This window comes from Hylobates moloch, unplaced genomic scaffold (assembly GCF_009828535.3).
Source record: "Hylobates moloch isolate HMO894 unplaced genomic scaffold, HMol_V3 SCAFFOLD_19, whole genome shotgun sequence".
In the NCBI taxonomy this organism is placed as follows: Eukaryota; Metazoa; Chordata; class Mammalia; order Primates; family Hylobatidae; genus Hylobates; species Hylobates moloch.
This window is the reverse complement of record NW_026652294.1, coordinates 23,430,949-23,448,859: the sequence shown is the minus strand read 5'-3', so window position 1 is coordinate 23,448,859 and position 17,911 is coordinate 23,430,949. Positions and strand designations below refer to the sequence as shown.

At 45.3% G+C, this 17,911-nt stretch overlaps 1 protein-coding gene across 2 annotated transcripts in view; it reads left to right on the top strand.

Moving 5' to 3' along the window:
- The window catches only part of TCF20 (transcription factor 20), a 72,901-nt gene that overhangs the window by 16,013 nt on the left and 38,977 nt on the right, over positions 1–17,911 (top strand). For both annotated transcript variants that reach the window (XM_058431190.1, XM_032138820.2), the window contains one exon: positions 1,400–7,090. In XM_058431190.1, the coding sequence (XP_058287173.1) occupies positions 1,400–7,090 (5,691 nt within the window). Of the gene's footprint in view, positions 1–1,399; positions 7,091–17,911 lie in introns of those variants that run through there.

The window sequence follows — 17,911 nt, the reverse complement described above, 5'->3', positions numbered from 1 at the left end:
CTATTTTCCTCTCTGTTTTTTGCTGTCCTCCAAGATGATTGCTTCTAATTCATTCATAGTAATGGCCAGTAATAACTGAATATAAAAAATTGGCAAATAAAAATATCACATGGCAGGTAAAGGTGCTGGAAATTCCTGGAAACCTCCCAAAATAATCTGGAAGAATAGTCACTGCTATTCACTGGCTTAAGTCTAGCCCTTTGTACCTGGGAATTGAAGGAGAGTGGTGGAGAGAGGGGTACTTTAGACACAATCATGCTAAGAAGAGGTTGACTCCAAAGTTTGTGTGGAACCCATATGGGCTGAGTGTCCTGGAGTCACCAGTCATCACAGGTAGTTGGCAATTATAGTAAAGCTACAAAAATGTGCACTTGGACATAAGGAATTGGCTGCAGTTCTCTGGCCAGGTCTGTTTCTCAGTGTTGGGGAGTGGCAGTCAGCAGCCAGTGTTACAACCCACAGTTCAGTGATCAACCTAATACATGAAAGCAGAGAAATGAAAGTAGTGGTTTATGCCTGTAATCCCAAAACTTTGAGAGGTCGAGGCAGGATGATCATTTGAGGCCAGGTGTTTGATGCTGCAGTGAACTATGACTGTGCCCCTGCCCAGCCTGGGCAACAGAGTGAGACCTTGTCTCAAAAAAAAAAAAAAAATTGGTTTTTCTTACCCCACACCCCCTCCCCCCCAGTAACTGGAAGAGTCATTGAAAAATTGCTGTTTTTCATTGACAGTAATAACACAGCCCCATATTTTAATCCGGTTGCGTTTGGGGGCTCATTTGTCTAATAATGAAGGCATTATTAGATATATGAGACGTACATATTTTTGCTATATTGGGTTTGTATGCACTCAGTGCTGCTTTTCATTCTACTACAGATTCTTGCCTCACTCTTTAGGCCATTTCTCTGCATATGTGCATTTTCAGAAGTGGATAGGATAAAATATAAAAGATGAAATTCAAGGTCAGGCACGGTGGCTCATGCCTGTAATCCCAGCACTTTGGGAGGCCGAGGCGGGTGGATCAGGAGGTCAGGAGTTCGAGACCAGCCTGGCCAGCACGGTGAAACCCTGTCTCTACTAAAAATACAAAAAAAATTAACCGAGCCTGGTGGCCACGCACCTGTAGTTCCCAGCTACTCTGGAGGCTGCGGCAAGAGAATTGCTTGAACCCTGCAGGCGGAAGTTGCAGTGAGCCGAGATTGTGCCATTGCAGTCCAACCTGGGTTACAGAGTGAGACTCTGTCTCAAAAACAAAACAAAACAAAAAAAAAATAGAAATTCAAACCAGTCAGTTTCATCTGGGCATCTGATTCATCTTTGTCCCCTCCATCATCTAGACTTGATTTTATTTGTACCGAGGAGATGCGTGTCTAATGTTTTTCTTTCTTCTATTTCTAGGAGGGCTGTTGGCCTGCTGCTGTGCTGCTGAACAGTATGCAGTCCTTTCGGGAGCAAAGCAGTTACCACGGAAACCAGCAAAGCTACCCACAGGAGGTACACGGCTCATCCCGGCTAGAAGAGTTCAGCCCTCGTCAGGCCCAGATGTTCCAGAATTTTGGAGGTGCAGGTGGCAGTAGTGGCAGCAGTGGCAGTGGCAGTGGTGGTGGACGACGAGGAGCAGCAGCTGCTGCGGCAGCGATGGCTAGCGAGACCTCTGGCCATCAAGGTTACCAGGGTTTCAGGAAAGAGGCTGGAGATTTTTACTACATGGCAGGCAACAAAGACCCTGTGACTACAGGAACCCCACAGCCTCCTCAGCGAAGGCCTTCTGGGCCTGTGCAGAGCTATGGACCCCCCCAAGGGAGCAGCTTTGGCAATCAGTATGGGAGTGAGGGTCATGTGGGCCAGTTTCAAGCACAGCACTCTGGCCTTGGCGGTGTGTCGCATTATCAGCAGGATTACACAGGGCCTTTCTCTCCAGGGAGTGCTCAGTACCAACAGCAGGCTTCCAGCCAGCAGCAGCAGCAGCAAGTCCAGCAGTTGAGACAGCAGCTTTACCAGTCCCACCAGCCCCTGCCACAGGCCACTGGCCAAGCAGCATCCAGCTCATCCCATCTACAGCCAATGCAGCGGCCCTCAACTCTGCCATCTTCTGCTGCTGGTTACCAGTTAAGAGTGGGCCAGTTTGGCCAACACTATCAGTCTTCTGCATCCTCCTCCTCCTCCTCCTCCTTCCCTTCACCACAGCGTTTTAGCCAGTCTGGACAGAGCTATGATGGCAGTTACAGTGTGAATGCTGGATCTCAGTATGAAGGACACAATGTGGGTTCTAATGCACAGGCTTATGGAACACAATCCAATTACAGCTATCAGCCTCAATCTATGAAGAATTTTGAACAGGCAAAGATTCCACAAGGGACCCAACAGGGGCAGCAGCAGCAGCAACCGCAGCAGCAACAACACCCTTCTCAGCATGTGATGCAGTATACTAACGCTGCCACCAAGCTGCCCCTGCAAAGCCAGGTGGGGCAGTACAACCAGCCTGAGGTTCCTGTGAGGTCCCCCATGCAGTTTCACCAGAACTTCAGCCCCATTTCTAACCCTTCTCCAGCTGCCTCTGTGGTTCAGTCTCCAAGCTGTAGTTCTACCCCATCTCCTCTCATGCAGACTGGGGAGAATCTCCAGTGTGGGCAAGGCAGTGTGCCTATGGGTTCCAGAAACAGAATTTTACAGTTAATGCCTCAACTCAGTCCAACCCCATCAATGATGCCCAGTCCTAATTCTCATGCCGCAGGCTTCAAAGGGTTTGGACTAGAAGGGGTACCAGAAAAGCGACTGACAGATCCTGGGTTGAGTAGTTTGAGTGCTCTGAGTACTCAAGTGGCCAATCTTCCTAACACTGTCCAGCACATGTTACTTTCTGATGCCCTGACTCCTCAGAAGAAGACCTCCAAGAGGCCCTCATCTTCCAAGAAAGCAGATAGCTGCACAAATTCTGAAGGCTCCTCACAACCTGAAGAACAGCTGAAGTCCCCTATGGCAGAGTCATTAGATGGAGGCTGCTCCAGCAGTTCAGAGGATCAAGGTGAGAGAGTGCGGCAACTAAGTGGCCAGAGCACCAGCTCTGACACCACCTACAAGGGTGGAGCCTCTGAGAAAGCTGGCTCCTCACCGGCACAAGGTGCTCAGAATGAACCCCCCAGACTCAATGCTAGTCCCGCCGCAAGAGAAGAGGCCACCTCACCAGGCACTAAGGACATGCCATTGTCATCTGACGGGAACCCAAAGGTTAATGAGAAGACAGTTGGGGTGATTGTCTCCCGGGAAGCCATGACAGGTCGGGTAGAAAAACCTGGTGGACAAGATAAAGGCTCCCAAGAGGATGATCCTGCAGCCACTCAAAGGCCACCTAGCAATGGTGGGGCAAAGGAAACCAGTCATGCATCACTTCCCCAGCCAGAGCCTCCAGGAGGAGGAGGGAGCAAAGGAAACAAGAATGGCGATAACAACTCCAACCATAATGGAGAAGGAAATGGCCAGAGTGGCCACTCTGCAGCGGGCCCTGGTTTTACAAGCAGAACTGAGCCTAGCAAATCTCCTGGAAGTCTGCGCTATAGTTACAAAGATAGTTTCGGGTCAGCTGTGCCACGAAATGTCAGTGGCTTTCCTCAGTATCCTACAGGGCAAGAAAAGGGAGATTTCACTGGCCATGGGGAACGAAAGGGTAGAAATGAAAAATTCCCAAGCCTTCTGCAGGAAGTGCTTCAAGGTTACCACCACCACCCTGACAGGAGATATTCTAGGAGTACTCAAGAGCATCAGGGGATGGCTAGTAGCCTAGAAGGAACCACAAGGCCCAATGTCTTGGTTAGTCAAACCAATGAATTAGCTAGCAGGGGCCTTCTGAACAAAAGCATTGGGTCTCTATTAGAAAATCCCCACTGGGGCCCCTGGGAAAGGAAATCAAGCAGCACAGCTCCTGAAATGAAACAGATCAATTTGACTGACTATCCAATTCCCAGAAAGTTTGAAATAGAGCCTCAGTCATCAGCCCATGAGCCTGGGGGTTCCCTCTCTGAAAGAAGATCAGTGATCTGTGATATTTCTCCACTTAGGCAGATTGTCAGGGACCCAGGGGCTCACTCACTGGGACACATGAGTGCCGACACCAGAATTGGGAGGAATGACCGTCTCAATCCAACTTTAAGTCAGTCGGTCATTCTTCCTGGTGGTTTGGTGTCCATGGAAACCAAGCTGAAATCCCAGAGCGGGCAGATAAAAGAGGAAGACTTTGAACAGTCTAAATCTCAAGCTAGTTTCAACAACAAGAAATCTGGAGACCACTGCCATCCTCCTAGCATCAAGCATGAGTCTTACCGTGGCAATGCCAGCCCTGGAGCAGCGACCCATGATTCCCTTTCAGACTACGGCCCGCAAGACAGCAGACCTACGCCAATGCGGCGGGTCCCTGGCAGAGTTGGTGGTCGGGAGGGCATGAGGGGTCGGTCCCCTTCTCAATATCATGACTTTGCAGAAAAATTGAAAATGTCTCCTGGGCGGAGCAGAGGCCCAGGGGGAGACCCTCATCACATGAATCCACACATGACCTTTTCAGAGAGGGCCAACCGGAGTTCTTTACACGCTCCCTTTTCTCCCAACTCAGAAACCCTGGCCTCTGCTTATCACGCAAATACTCGGGCTCATGCTTATGGGGACCCTAATGCAGGTTTGAATTCTCAGCTGCATTATAAGAGACAGATGTACCAACAGCAACCAGAGGAGTATAAAGACTGGAGCAGTGGTTCTGCTCAGGGAGTAATTGCTGCAGCACAGCACAGGCAGGAGGGGCCACGGAAGAGTCCAAGGCAGCAGCAGTTTCTTGACAGAGTACGGAGCCCTCTGAAAAATGACAAAGATGGTATGATGTATGGTCCACCAGTAGGGACTTACCATGACCCCAGCGCCCAGGAGGCTGGGCGCTGCCTAATGTCTAGTGATGGCCTGCCTAACAAGGGCATGGAATTAAAACACAGCTCCCAGAAGTTACAAGAATCCTGTTGGGATCTTTCTCGGCAAACTTCTCCAGCCAAAAGCAGTGGTCCTCCAGGAATGTCCAGTCAAAAAAGGTATGGGCCGCCTCATGAGACTGATGGACATGGACTAGCTGAGGCTACACAGTCATCCAAACCTAGTAATGTTATGCTGAGACTTCCAGGCCAGGAGGATCATTCTTCTCAAAACCCCTTAATCATGAGGAGGCGTGTTCGTTCTTTTATCTCTCCCATTCCCAGTAAGAGACAGTCACAAGATGTAAAGAACAGTAGCACTGAAGATAAAGGTCGCCTCCTTCACTCATCAAAAGAAGGCGCTGATAAAGCATTCAATTCCTATGCCCATCTTTCTCACAGTCAGGATATCAAGTCTATCCCTAAGAGAGATTCCTCCAAGGACCTTCCAAGTCCAGATAATAGAAACTGCCCTGCTGTTACCCTCACAAGCCCTGCTAAGACCAAAATACTGCCCCCACGGAAAGGACGGGGATTGAAATTGGAAGCTATAGTTCAGAAGATTACATCCCCAAATATTAGGAGGAGCGCATCTTCGAACAGCACGGAGGCTGGGGGAGACACAGTTACACTTGATGATATACTGTCTTTGAAGAGTGGTCCTCCTGAAGGTGGGAGTGTTGCTGTTCAGGATGCTGACATAGAGAAGAGAAAAGGTGAGGTGGCTTCTGACCTAGTCAGTCCAGCAAACCAGGAGTTGCACATTGAGAAACCTCTTCCAAGGTCTTCAGAAGAGTGGCGTGGCAGCGGGGATGACAAAGTGAAGACAGAGACACATGCAGAAACAGTTACTGTGGGAAAGGAACCCCCTGGTGCCATGACATCCACAACCTCACAGAAGCCTGGTACTAACCAAGGGAGACCAGATGGTTCCCTGGGTGGACCAGCACCTTTAATCTTTCCAGACTCAAAGAATGTACCTCCAGTGGGCATATTGGCCCCTGAGGCAAACCCCAAGGCTGAAGAGAAGGAGAACGATACAGTGACGATTTCACCGAAGCAAGAGGGTTTCCCTCCAAAGGGATATTTCCCATCAGGAAAGAAGAAGGGGAGACCCATTGGTAGTGTGAATAAGCAAAAGAAACAGCAGCAGCCGCCGCCTCCGCCCCCTCAGCCCCCACAGATACCAGAAGGTTCTGCAGATGGAGAGCCAAAGCCAAAAAAACAGAGGCAAAGGAGGGAGAGAAGGAAGCCTGGGGCCCAGCCGAGGAAGCGAAAAACCAAACAAGCAGTTCCCATTGTGGAACCCCAAGAACCTGAGATCAAACTAAAGTATGCCACCCAGCCACTGGATAAAACCGATGCCAAGAACAAGTCTTTTTACCCTTACATCCATGTAGTAAATAAGTGTGAACTTGGAGCCGTTTGTACAATCATCAATGCTGAAGAAGAAGAACAGACCAAATTAGTGAGGGGCAGGAAGGGTCAGAGGTCACTGACCCCTCCACCTAGCAGCACTGAAAGCAAGGCGCTCCCGGCCTCGTCCTTTATGCTGCAGGGACCTGTTGTGACAGAGTCTTCGGTTATGGGGCACCTGGTTTGCTGTCTGTGTGGCAAGTGGGCCAGTTACCGGAACATGGGTGACCTCTTTGGACCTTTTTATCCCCAAGATTATGCAGCCACTCTCCCGAAGAATCCACCTCCTAAGAGGGCCACAGAAATGCAGAGCAAAGTTAAGGTACGGCACAAAAGTGCTTCTAATGGCTCCAAGACGGACACTGAGGAGGAGGAAGAGCAGCAGCAGCAGCAGAAGGAGCAGAGGAGCCTGGCCACACACCCCAGGTTTAAGCGGCGCCACCGCTCGGAAGACTGTGGTGGAGGCCCTCGGTCCCTGTCCAGGGGGCTCCCTTGTAAAAAAGCAGCCACCGAGGGCAGCAGTGAAAAGACTGTTTTGGACTCGAAGCCCTCCGTGCCCACCACTTCAGAAGGTGGCCCTGAGCTGGAGTTACAAATCCCTGAACTACCTCTTGACAGCAATGAATTTTGGGTCCATGAGGGTTGTATTCTCTGGGCCAATGGAATCTACCTGGTTTGTGGAAGGCTCTATGGCCTGCAGGAAGCGCTGGAAATAGCCAGAGAGATGGTGAGTATGAGAAATCTCTTAACAGCTTGGGATTTTTATTTCATTTGGTTCCTTTTCTCCCATGTTTTTGTTCTTACATGTCACATGATTAAAGTGCCTATGCCCATGTGATGGACAGAAAATGAAATAGGTAATTTGGAAGATTTGTATAGACTTCTAAAATCGTTTTTCATTTTTTTGAAGTGTATAATACGAAGCATATTATTATATTCCCTTCTAAAACATTTCATTTCTCTAGGATTACTAACTCATGTATTCATTTGCTTAAGTTTCTTGGGCCACGTCTTTTCTAACCCACACTTTCCAATTGGGATATTTATTCTTTGGATCTGTTTCATAACTATTATCCTGGGGCAGATCATCAACATCATCATCTTCATTTCTTTCTCTCCTCTGTTGAATGTTCTGTTTTCTGAATCCCATGTCTTCCTCATTCTTAAAGTGAGCCTTCATTTAAGGGCGTGCATCATGCTTTAGTAGTTTTGTGAGAAAGGGTGTGTGGGAGTGTAAAAATGTTGAGATCCTGTATATCTGAGCATGACTTTATCCTAGCCTCATGCTTGATTGGGAGTTGGCTAGGTGTGGAATTCTAGGTTGGAAGTGATTTTTCTCTCACTGTCTTGCAGTCATTGTTCCTGGTTTGTCCTCTAGCTTCCAGTGCTGCAGTTGAGAAGACTGCTATTCTAATTTTTCATCCCTTGATGCGTGTTCTGTTTTTCTCCTGGAAAGTTTGAGGATCTTCTCCTTTTCCCTAGGGTCTTGAGATGTCAAAATGATAGGTCTTGACTAGGTCATTTCATTTATTATGTTGGCTACTCTATGAGATCTTATGTATGCTGATGTCTCTCAGGAAATTTGTCATTTGGTAGTTCTTTGAAAATTTCCTTCCCTCTGTTTTCTCTGCTCTCTCTAATTCTTGTTAATATAAGGCATTTTACCTCCTAGATTGATCTTCTGTTTTTATCTTTTCTCCTCTGTTTTATGTTTTGTCTTATTATCATTTTGTTCTGATTTCTGTATGCTTTCTTCAACTTTATCATCTAATCTTTTTTGTATGTGGTTTTTGTTTTTGTTTTTGTTTTGTTTTGTTTGTCACTCAGGCTGGAATGCAGTGGTGCGATCACAGCTTTCTGCATTCTCGAACTCTGGGGCTCCCTGGTACCTGGGATTAAAGGCGTGTGCCACCATGCCCAGCTAATATTTATATTTTTTTGCGGAAACAAGGTCTCACTGTGTTGCCCAGAGTGGTCTCAAACTGCTGGACTCAAGCAATCCTTCCACTTCGGCCTTCTAAAGTGCCAGGATTATAGGCATGTGCCACAAGCCACAGCGCCCAGCCTTCTAGCCTTTTATTTACTTATTTTTTTCCTGACATTTTGAAGAGCTTTTTTTTTTCTCTGAATGTACTGACTTTTAAAGAATAATCAGAGCCTAGTTGATGGCTGTAATCGTTTCTCTTACTTTTGGAATACATTATAATGTATTTTTTGTTTTTGTTTTTGTTTCAGTTTCACACCCTTACCCAGGCTGGAGTGCAGTGATGTGATCATGGCTCACTGCAGCCTCCAACCACTGGGCTCGAGGGATCCTCCCAAGTAGCTGGACCACAGGTGCATGCCAGGACACCTGGCTGAGTTTTTTTACTTTTTGTAGAGACAGCATCTCACTTTGTTGCCCAGGCAGGCTGGTGTTGTCACCTCCTGAGCTTAAGCAATCCTCCCACCTCAGCCTTCCAAAGTGCTGGAATTACAGGTGGTGTGAGCCACCACACTTGGCCTTATTATAATTTTTAAAAATCTTTGTCTGTTTCCTATTTTTCTTGTTAGAGGTTCTTCAGACGTCTTGATATATATTTTTTTCTTTTTTGAGACAGAGTTTCGCTCTTGTTGCCCAGGCTGGAGTGCAATGGTGCAATCTTAGCTCACTGCAACCTCCGCTTTCCAGGTTCAAGCAATTCTCCTGCCTCAGCCTCCTGAGTAGGTGGGATTAGAGGCATGCGCCACCATGCGCAGCTCATTTTGTATTTTTAGAAGACATGGGGGTTTCTCCACGTTGGTCAGGCTGGTCTTGAGCTCCTGACCTCAGGTGATCCGCTGGCCTCAGGTGATCCGCCCACCTCGGCCTCCCAAAGTGCTGGAATTACAGGCTTGAGCCACTGCGCCCAGCCTTGATTTATATTTTTAAGAGAGAAAGAGATGTTTTAAAAAATGGCTTGAAGCTCTGTGTTACAGTATGGGCCAGGCTTGCTAGCCTGTAGTCCTCTCCGTAGAATAATAAGGCAGCCAGCCAGCATATAGGTCTTTTCTCTGAGTTGAGTTTTCCCAGAGGAAAAAAAGAACATTTTTTTGTTTTGTTTTGTTCCAGAGAAAAATCTTGAGATTTCCTGTCTAGAGATGCAAGCTTGGCTGCCAGCATCCTAAAAGCCAAGTGGAGAAGGGGATGGTAGGGTTGTGTGGGTGGGGATATGGGCTCATCATTCAGTGCACGGACTTTGACAATCTGCCGCCTGTTTTCAGTAGATGAGGACAGTTACCTGGTTGAACTGGGTTAAGGATCTAACTCCTCTTAGAAACTTTGGGCTAATGCTGTATTTTTCAGCCCCATGCTGCACCCCCACTTACTGAGGCCTCCCCAAGCTCTGTGCCATAAAGTGGCTGGCTTTCTAGTGGCTCCTCCACTGCATTCATCATTACTGTCTGCTTCCTTTCAGTGCGCAGAATCACTGTTACTCATTTCATCTCTCCTATTTCCAGCTTCCTATTGCTTATGCTGTCATGAGTTTATCTTGCAAGTTTATCCACTTTTTTGTGGGAAGGGATCAGATGGATGTACAACTGTATGTTTAGTAGTCTACCATATTATTTATAACCTTCTGGCAAAAAGTGCCCATAGACTATAGTAAAAATTATATTGAATGTGAAATATATATTTGAAATTAGAACATTTTAATTCAGTCATGCAAGGAGCTTGCCCTTTCAACTCTTATCATGTCCACTATCCCCAATTATGGTCTTTTCTTTTTCCCTCCTTCCCTCTCTCCATTATTAACATCACTGTGAAACTCCAAGTTTGAGGTAGATTTACTTCCCCTAAGAAGTTTATACGCAATGACATTTTAAAATGCAAAGATCCTGGGAGGATGTAACATTTAAGACCCTCAAGTACAAAATTCTTTAGTCAAATTTGAGCACTCAAAATAATCCGTTAATCATCCTCTTGCCAAAGTTGAGTTCTTGCTTCCCAACTTTCCTTGGAAAGTCACAGTATTTGGTGGGTTTTTTGTTGTTTGTTTTTTGAGACAGAATCTCACTTTGTTGTGCGGTTTCACTATGTTGGCCAGGCTGGTCTGGAACTCCTGACCTCAGATCATCCACCTGCCTTGACCTCCCAGAGTGTTGGGATTACAGGTGTGGGTCACTGCGCCCAGCCTGTTTATTGCTTTTTGATGTGCATATGTGTATGTGACCATCTGACAGTGTTTTCGTTATTTCAACATTTATTATTAACATATCTCAGCCCAGTTTTTATGTGTAAACTTTTAGGCGTTCTATAGCAATAATTGATAATCAATAATCAGGCTAAATCTTCCCCAGCAAATCTCTAGATCCTGTGTCTCAATTCAGGTCTTGGGCCGGGCACAATGGCTTACGCCTGTAATCCCAGCACTTTGGGAGGCCGAGGTGGGCGGATCGCCTGAGGTCAGGAGGTCAAGACGAGCCTGGCCAACGTGGTCAAACCCCGTCTCTACTAAAAATATGCAAAAATTAGCTGGGCATGGTGGCGGGCACCTGTAATCCCAGCTACTCAGGAGGCTGAGGCAGGAGAATGGCTTGAGCCTAGGAGACGGAGGTTGCAGTGAGCCAAGATTGTGCCACTGCACTCTAGCCTGGGCAACTGAGCGGGATTCTATCTCCAAAAAAAAAAAAAGAAAAAAGTTAGGCTTGTTGTCTCTTTGAGCTGATGTACCACTATCACTATAAGATCCTTTTCTAGCTTTTATTTACCTAGCTTTTATTCTACTTTTCTCAATGTACTCAAGGACAAGTTAAAATTACACTAACTTGCCTTTTATTTAATTTGACAGATGATGTTTCAATTGTCCAGGATACTTTGAGTCTAGTTTTATCTTACTAGGTTTAGCAGATAGATGTATTCAGTTTTGGTCTTGCTTAATGAGCATGCCCTTAATCCTGTCATGTAAGATAAAGCCACATATATTTCATTAGAGATCCATTTTGGCCTATGTATTTATCAGGTGTTTTGACAAGCACGATGTTACATTAAAATATTGGGAAGTCCTCAAGAGACATTGCTCCTCTCCTTGTGTCACACTACTCTGAAAATTGCTGAAAACTAGAACATTTCTATATTTAAAAATGGCCTTTACTTCCTTCCTTTTTCCCTTCCCACAAGTGTGGGACTTGTGAATCTATTCATTTCAGCACAAGTCCCCTTTGCTTCTGTCCAACATTGACCCCTGTTTGCCTTGGTATAACTGTGGATGAGAATCACAATGACCTCTGACATGAATGATATTACAGAGGTAATTGCCTCTGAACGGGTATGGATATCACTTGGTATGTACAAATCACCTTTAAGACATTGAGGAATGCCAAGGCGTGCAGGGATGTGACAGAAGGTAGATCTGGTGGCCATGGATCCCTTGAGGCTGCATAGTCCTACTAGTGGGGGAGTCTTTGCTTGTTCCCCTCTCATAGAAGGTGCCCCTCCCAAATTTTTCCAACCTCCTTTGGGAAATTTTTAATCTTTTTTTTACCTGACAGTGTATGTTAACTGGTTTTAGGTTAATTTTTATTTTCTATTTTTATTTTTATTTTGAGATGAGTCTTGCTCTGTTGCCAGGCTGGAGTGCAGTGGCGCAATCTTGGCTCACTGCAACCACCTCCTTGTGGGTTCAAGTGACTCTCCTGCCTCAGCCTCCCAAGTAACTGGGACTGTAGGCATGTACCACCACACCTGGCTAATTTTTGTATTTTTAGTAGAGACGGGGTTTCACCATGTTGGGCAGGCTGATCTCGAACTCCTGATCTCAAGTGATCCACCTGCTTCAGCCTCCCAAAGTGCTGGGATTACAGGCGTGAGCCACCGTGCCTGGCCAATTTCTTTAAATTTCTGAATCAATATATTTAAAGATTATATTTAGGGTTTTGTTTTTTTTTTTTTTCTTGGTTTTTTGAGACAGGGTCTCACTCTGTCATCCAGGCTGGAGTGCAGTGGCATGATCTCGGCTCACTGCAACCTCCACCTCCTGTATTCAAGTGATTCTCCTGTCTCAGCCTCCCCAGTAGCTGGGATTACAGATGTGTGCCACCACACCCAGCTAATTTTTGTATTTTTAGTAGAGTCGGGATTTGACGATGTTGGCCAAGCTGGCCTCGAACTCCTGACCTTAAGGAATCCACCCTCCTCGGCCTCCCAAAGTACTGGGATTACAGGTGTGAGCCACCGCACCTGGCCAATTTAGGGGCCTATTTTTAATACAAGTTTAAATAATGGATAATTATTTACTTCCCCCATCTAACAGACTCACATCTTTCTTAAATTTACTTTAAATTGTGATAAAAAACATGAGTTGAAAAATATAAAATAGATTGCATTATGAAAATGAAACCACATATTAAAACATCAAAACAGCCAAGTCAGAAAGGTGGTCTCTCTAATTTAACTGTAAAACAGAGCCATCAGTCTACATGCTCTCTAAATTCTCAACTATATGTTCCTTGAAGGTGGTCATTTCCAGGGCCTGGCAAGGCCCCCATCCTGGTGAAGGCTCCCTTCAACTCCTGTTCTCTGCTCCTAACTCCAGTACCTCACCGCTACCCCCCACCGCTACCTGATTGTTCCTCCTCTGCGCTTGCTACAACTGCCCTTTCTCACATTCCCACACTCCCTTTCTCCATTCTCCTCTCCCTCTCAGCCCCCTCTCTCTGGCAAGCACTTGCTGTTTGTTACCTCTGCTGGGACCCATCTTCATTTCTCACTCTGTAGGCGGTGGCACCCTGTTCCCCTTGCTGTTCCCATGGCTTTCAGTATATAGCAGAGAGTTGTATCTAATTTACCTGTTTTTCTTAACACTGTGGTATATCTTTTTATATCACTACATGATGACATTGACACTAAATTTCCAGAGAAAGCGTTCATTGTCTTTCAGGATTTCGTCCAAATTCTAAGGAATCAAGTGAAATTTTCAGTTTTGAATTTTATTGCATATATTACCTTACAGAATAAATCATGACAAATTGAAGGACTCAAATTTTACTATGATTTATTTCTTGACTTTTTTTTTCTCTTTAGAGGTGGGGAGGATGATGGTGGGGAGCATTACACTTGATTTTAAAGTAAAATTTATAAGGAGTACACGATTCTTTGGCCAAGGCTGGGCAAGGTGGCTTATGCTTGTAATCCTGGCACTTTGGATTACCTGAGCCCAGGAGTTTGACACCAGCCTGGGCAACATGGAGAAACCCTGTCTCTACCAAAAATACGAAAATTAGCCAGTCTTATAACCTAGTCTCAAAATAAATAAATAGAGAAAAATATTCAAAAAAATCCCAAAGGACCATAAACAAGAATATTGATAAACAAGCCACAACACACAAGTTATTATATGTTAATTACTCATCCCTGGGATGTTAAACTAGTTATTGCTAATCTGTTAAAAGAGCTAACAGCAAATAGTATATAAAAGCAGGCATCCCTTTCAATTCAACAAATATCTTGAGTCTACTGGAAAAAGCAGTTGAAATCTGAAGTTAAACTGCTGTCAGGGAACTTGCAGGGTGACTCAGCCTCAACCCCGGCCCCTTAGCTGGTGTGTGGTTAAGAAGCTCTATGTCAAGGCTTCTGAACTTCATGCAGGAAAGTTTGTGTGATTCTGCAGAAAGCAATGCCTTGCCGCACGCAGGTCCTGCACTAGGGCTTCGATTTTTCCAAAAGATAACGGCTTCCTTCATCCAATTCAGGAAAATGGAGATTCCTCCTCTGCATCCCAAGCCAAGGCCAATTTTGCGGGACCCTCAAGGCTTGCTACTGCAGATCAGTTTCGTCCAATTTATTGGAAAAACGTATGAGAAGAGAAAATCAAGTCAGCTAAACACTTGCCCCGGAAGGTCCTGGCTTTTGCCGTTCTGCTCGACAGCTGTGTAGAGGGGAGGCCTGGGTGAGAGCCCCAGAGTCACACTGCTTCATATGAATTCCAGGACTTGCTGTTTCCTTGCCGGGTCACTAGCTCAAGTCACTTAACCTCTGTGCTTCACTGTGCTTATAGAAAGTATGAAAACTGACAGCACCTACAGTAAAGAGGAATGTTAGGATTAAATGTGTTGCTCTTTGGAAAGTGCTTAGAGCAGTGTTTGGCACATTTCAACAGTTAGGTGGTTTCAGAGGAAATGCAAACTGCAGGCTGGTGACCGCCCTCAGATGGTGTCCTCCCTCATTGTTGTCTTAGTAAAGATGTGTTCCCGTTAGCAAGCTCACTCAGTACTCTATAGCTCATGTTGTAGTTCCATCATAGTGCAGCTAGCTAATCTTTCCAGGGGTATTCAGAACTTAATCTCTTTGAAAGTTGTCCTTTGTGGAAATAAAAACATTTTCTCCTTTTTACTCTTGTTGGAAACTCAAGTTTGCTGCGGGGAGAAGGGTGGCAGGGTATGAGGTATTTCAGGTGCAGTATTAATATTATGTCTTATGAAAGAGCATCAGCCAACACGAATACACTCAGGAATTTTATCTCTCAAAAGACAGAAGGCAAAAGGGAGGGACTAAAATCTACCTTGCATGTTAAATAAAAGCATTAACATTCTAGTGAGATGACAAAGTTTTGATAGCGATCATCTAAAGCCAAAGAAAAGAGTCTGCCTGGTAGTAAAGTTGGGTTTTTGTTTTTGTTTTTGTTTTGTTTTGTTTTTTGAGACTGAGTCTCGTTCTATCGCCCAGGCTGGAGTGCAATGGCGCAATTTCGGCTCACTGCAACCTCCGCCTCCCAGGTTCAAGTAATTCTCCTGCCTCAGCCTCCTGAGTAGCTGAAGTTACAGGCGCCTGCCACCATGCCTGGCTAATTTTTGTATTTTTAGTAGAGACGGGGTTTCACCATGTTGGCCAGGCTGATCTCAAACTCCTGACCTCAACTGATCTGTCTGCCTCAGCCTCCCGAAGTGTTGGGATTACAGGCATGAGCCACCGTGCCTGGTCTAAAGTTGTTTTTTTAAGTACACGTTTTAACATGTCAGCACTAAAAGTAAGGCCCAAAATAAAGAATTCTGAGTTTGTGTGGTATACCCACAGAATGATTCAGGACAAATACTTCCCTATAGCATTCCACCTCCTCCCCCAAAACAGTGAATATACTGAGAATATGTGAACTCCAGAGGGCTAGTATTAGTCCATTATTGCATTGCTATAAAGAAATACCTGAGACTGGGTGATGTATAAAGAAAAGAGTTGAATTGGCTCACAGTTCTGGAAGCTGTATAGGAAGCATGATGCCTGCATCTGCTCAGCTTCTGGGGAGGCCTCGGGAAACTTAGAGTCATGGAGGGAGGTAGAGGCGGGGAGCAAGAAGGCTTCTTGCATGGCAGGAGCAAGACAGTGAGGTGCGAGGTGCTGCACAATTTTAAACAACCAGGTCTTGTGAGAACTCACTGTCACAGGAACAGCACCCACATGATGCAACCACCTCCCACCAGGCCCTACCTCCAGCATTGGGTACTACAATTCACCCTGATATTTGGTGAAGACACAGATCCAAACCATATCAGGGCTCTATTGTATTTGAAGGATTTAGCTTTTAATTTACGGGCAGTGCAAAACCACTAGTGATTTCTAAGCGTGTAAATCACATGTACAGGTTTGTGTTTTATAAAGGAAACTCAGGAAATAAGTAGGGAGACATCAGAAGCAGACAGGTCATTCGAGAGGCTGTGGGATTAATTTGTGCAAGAGCTGGTAAGGACGGAGTATGTGGTAGAAACGGGAGTCAGAAGGATTGGATGGATCTGAGAAACGTTTTAGGGATTCAAAGTCGATAGATTTTTTTTTTTTTTTTTAAAGACGGAGTCCCGCTCTGTCACCCATGCTGGAGTGCAGTGGCACGATCTCGGCTCACTGCAACCTCCACCCCCCCAGTTTCAAACCATCCTCCCAGGCCTCAGCCTCCCAAGTTGCTGGGATTACAAGCATGTGCCACCACACCGGCTAATTTTTGTATTTTTCAGTAGAGATGGGGTTTGACCATGTTGGCCAGGCTGGCCTTGAACTCCTGACCTCAAGTGATCCACCTGCCTCCCAAAGTGCTGGGATTATAGGCGTGAGTCACCACACCCGGCTAAAGTTGATAGGTTTTAAACACTGACTAGATGTGGCAGGTTTGGGAAAGTGAGGAGGCAGAGGTCAAGGATGAAGTTGAGGTTTCTAGCTCCAGCAAGTCAGTGGGCGGGGTGAGGGGTCATCAACATACCAATAACAGAAAGAAGGGTTGAAGAAAAGAAATTTAGGTTTGCATTTAATATGTATTAGACAAGAAAATATTAGTTATGAAGGCAGTTCAGCCTAATATACATGTTTAGGTAAGTCAACACTAGATTCTAATACAGCATTTTAAATAACTGCTTGCTTTTTATTTAGCCTTTCAAATAGATGTAAACTGATAAGTTTTTAAATCCAAATTGAAAGTGGAGAGAAAAATAGGAAATCATGAGGTCTGTCATGTTTATAAAAAAGAAAAAACCCAGAGAATCCCAAAAAGATATCAGAAAAATTTAAGCTATCATTATAATTATTCCTAAAATGTAAATGGAAGGGGAAACAGAAAGGAAAGGATAACTTGCTGTTTGGGCTTTTTTTTTTTGGACAGAGTCACTCTGTTGCCCAGTCTGGAGTACAGTGGATCAAACGATTCTCCTGTCACCACATCTGGCTTTTTTTTTTTTTTTTTTTTTGTAGAGATGGGGTTTTGCCATGTTAGCCCATCTGTCTCAAACTCCTGACCTCAGGTGATCCATCTGCCTTGGCCTCCCAAAGTGTCAGGGTTAGAGGCCTGAGCCACCATACCTGGCCTGCTTAGACTTTTAAAATAATTTTCCCAAGATACTGACAATGTGGTGAAAAACCAAGACTGTATTTAATTACACTGAGAGAGAGCACATGTCAAACATTTTTATGGGCCTGAAGAAAACCTCTCTGTTGTGCACAGTTGTACCCTATTTCCTCAGTTTCAGAATGCAGCCTCAGTGCCTTTATGCACTGAATTGAGGCTAGGCAAAGTGCTAGCACTTGACTCTATGGTGAGATGGGCTCTGAAATGGGAATCGTCGCTCTACCCATAGGAAGTGGCAAGAAACATGGGAAAAGGCAGAAGAAAAGATAAACTGGCCTCAGGGTTTAGATGAGGTGCTGGCACCATCTGTGCTAGTCAGGGTTCCCAGTTGTACTCCTGAGTCATGAAAAAGATTTACATAATATTTACATAAAGATAACAGTATTATTCTTAAGTATTATTATTAGTAAAACTAATGGAACTGTTAGTAAAAGAACGCCACGATCCTGATAACCCAACATATCTCTTTTCTAGATTTTGTCCATGTGCTGATTATTTCACTATATATAATAGTATAATATACTCAGCTTCCCATATTCATGGGTTCTGCATTCTTAGATTCAACAGCAGACTGGAAATATTTGGAGGGGGCGGGGCACAGTGGCTCACGCGTGTAATCCCAGAACCTTGGGAGGCCAAGGTGGGCAGATCACCTGAGGTCAGGAGTTCAAGACCAGCCTGGCCAACACAGTGAAACCCCGTCTCTA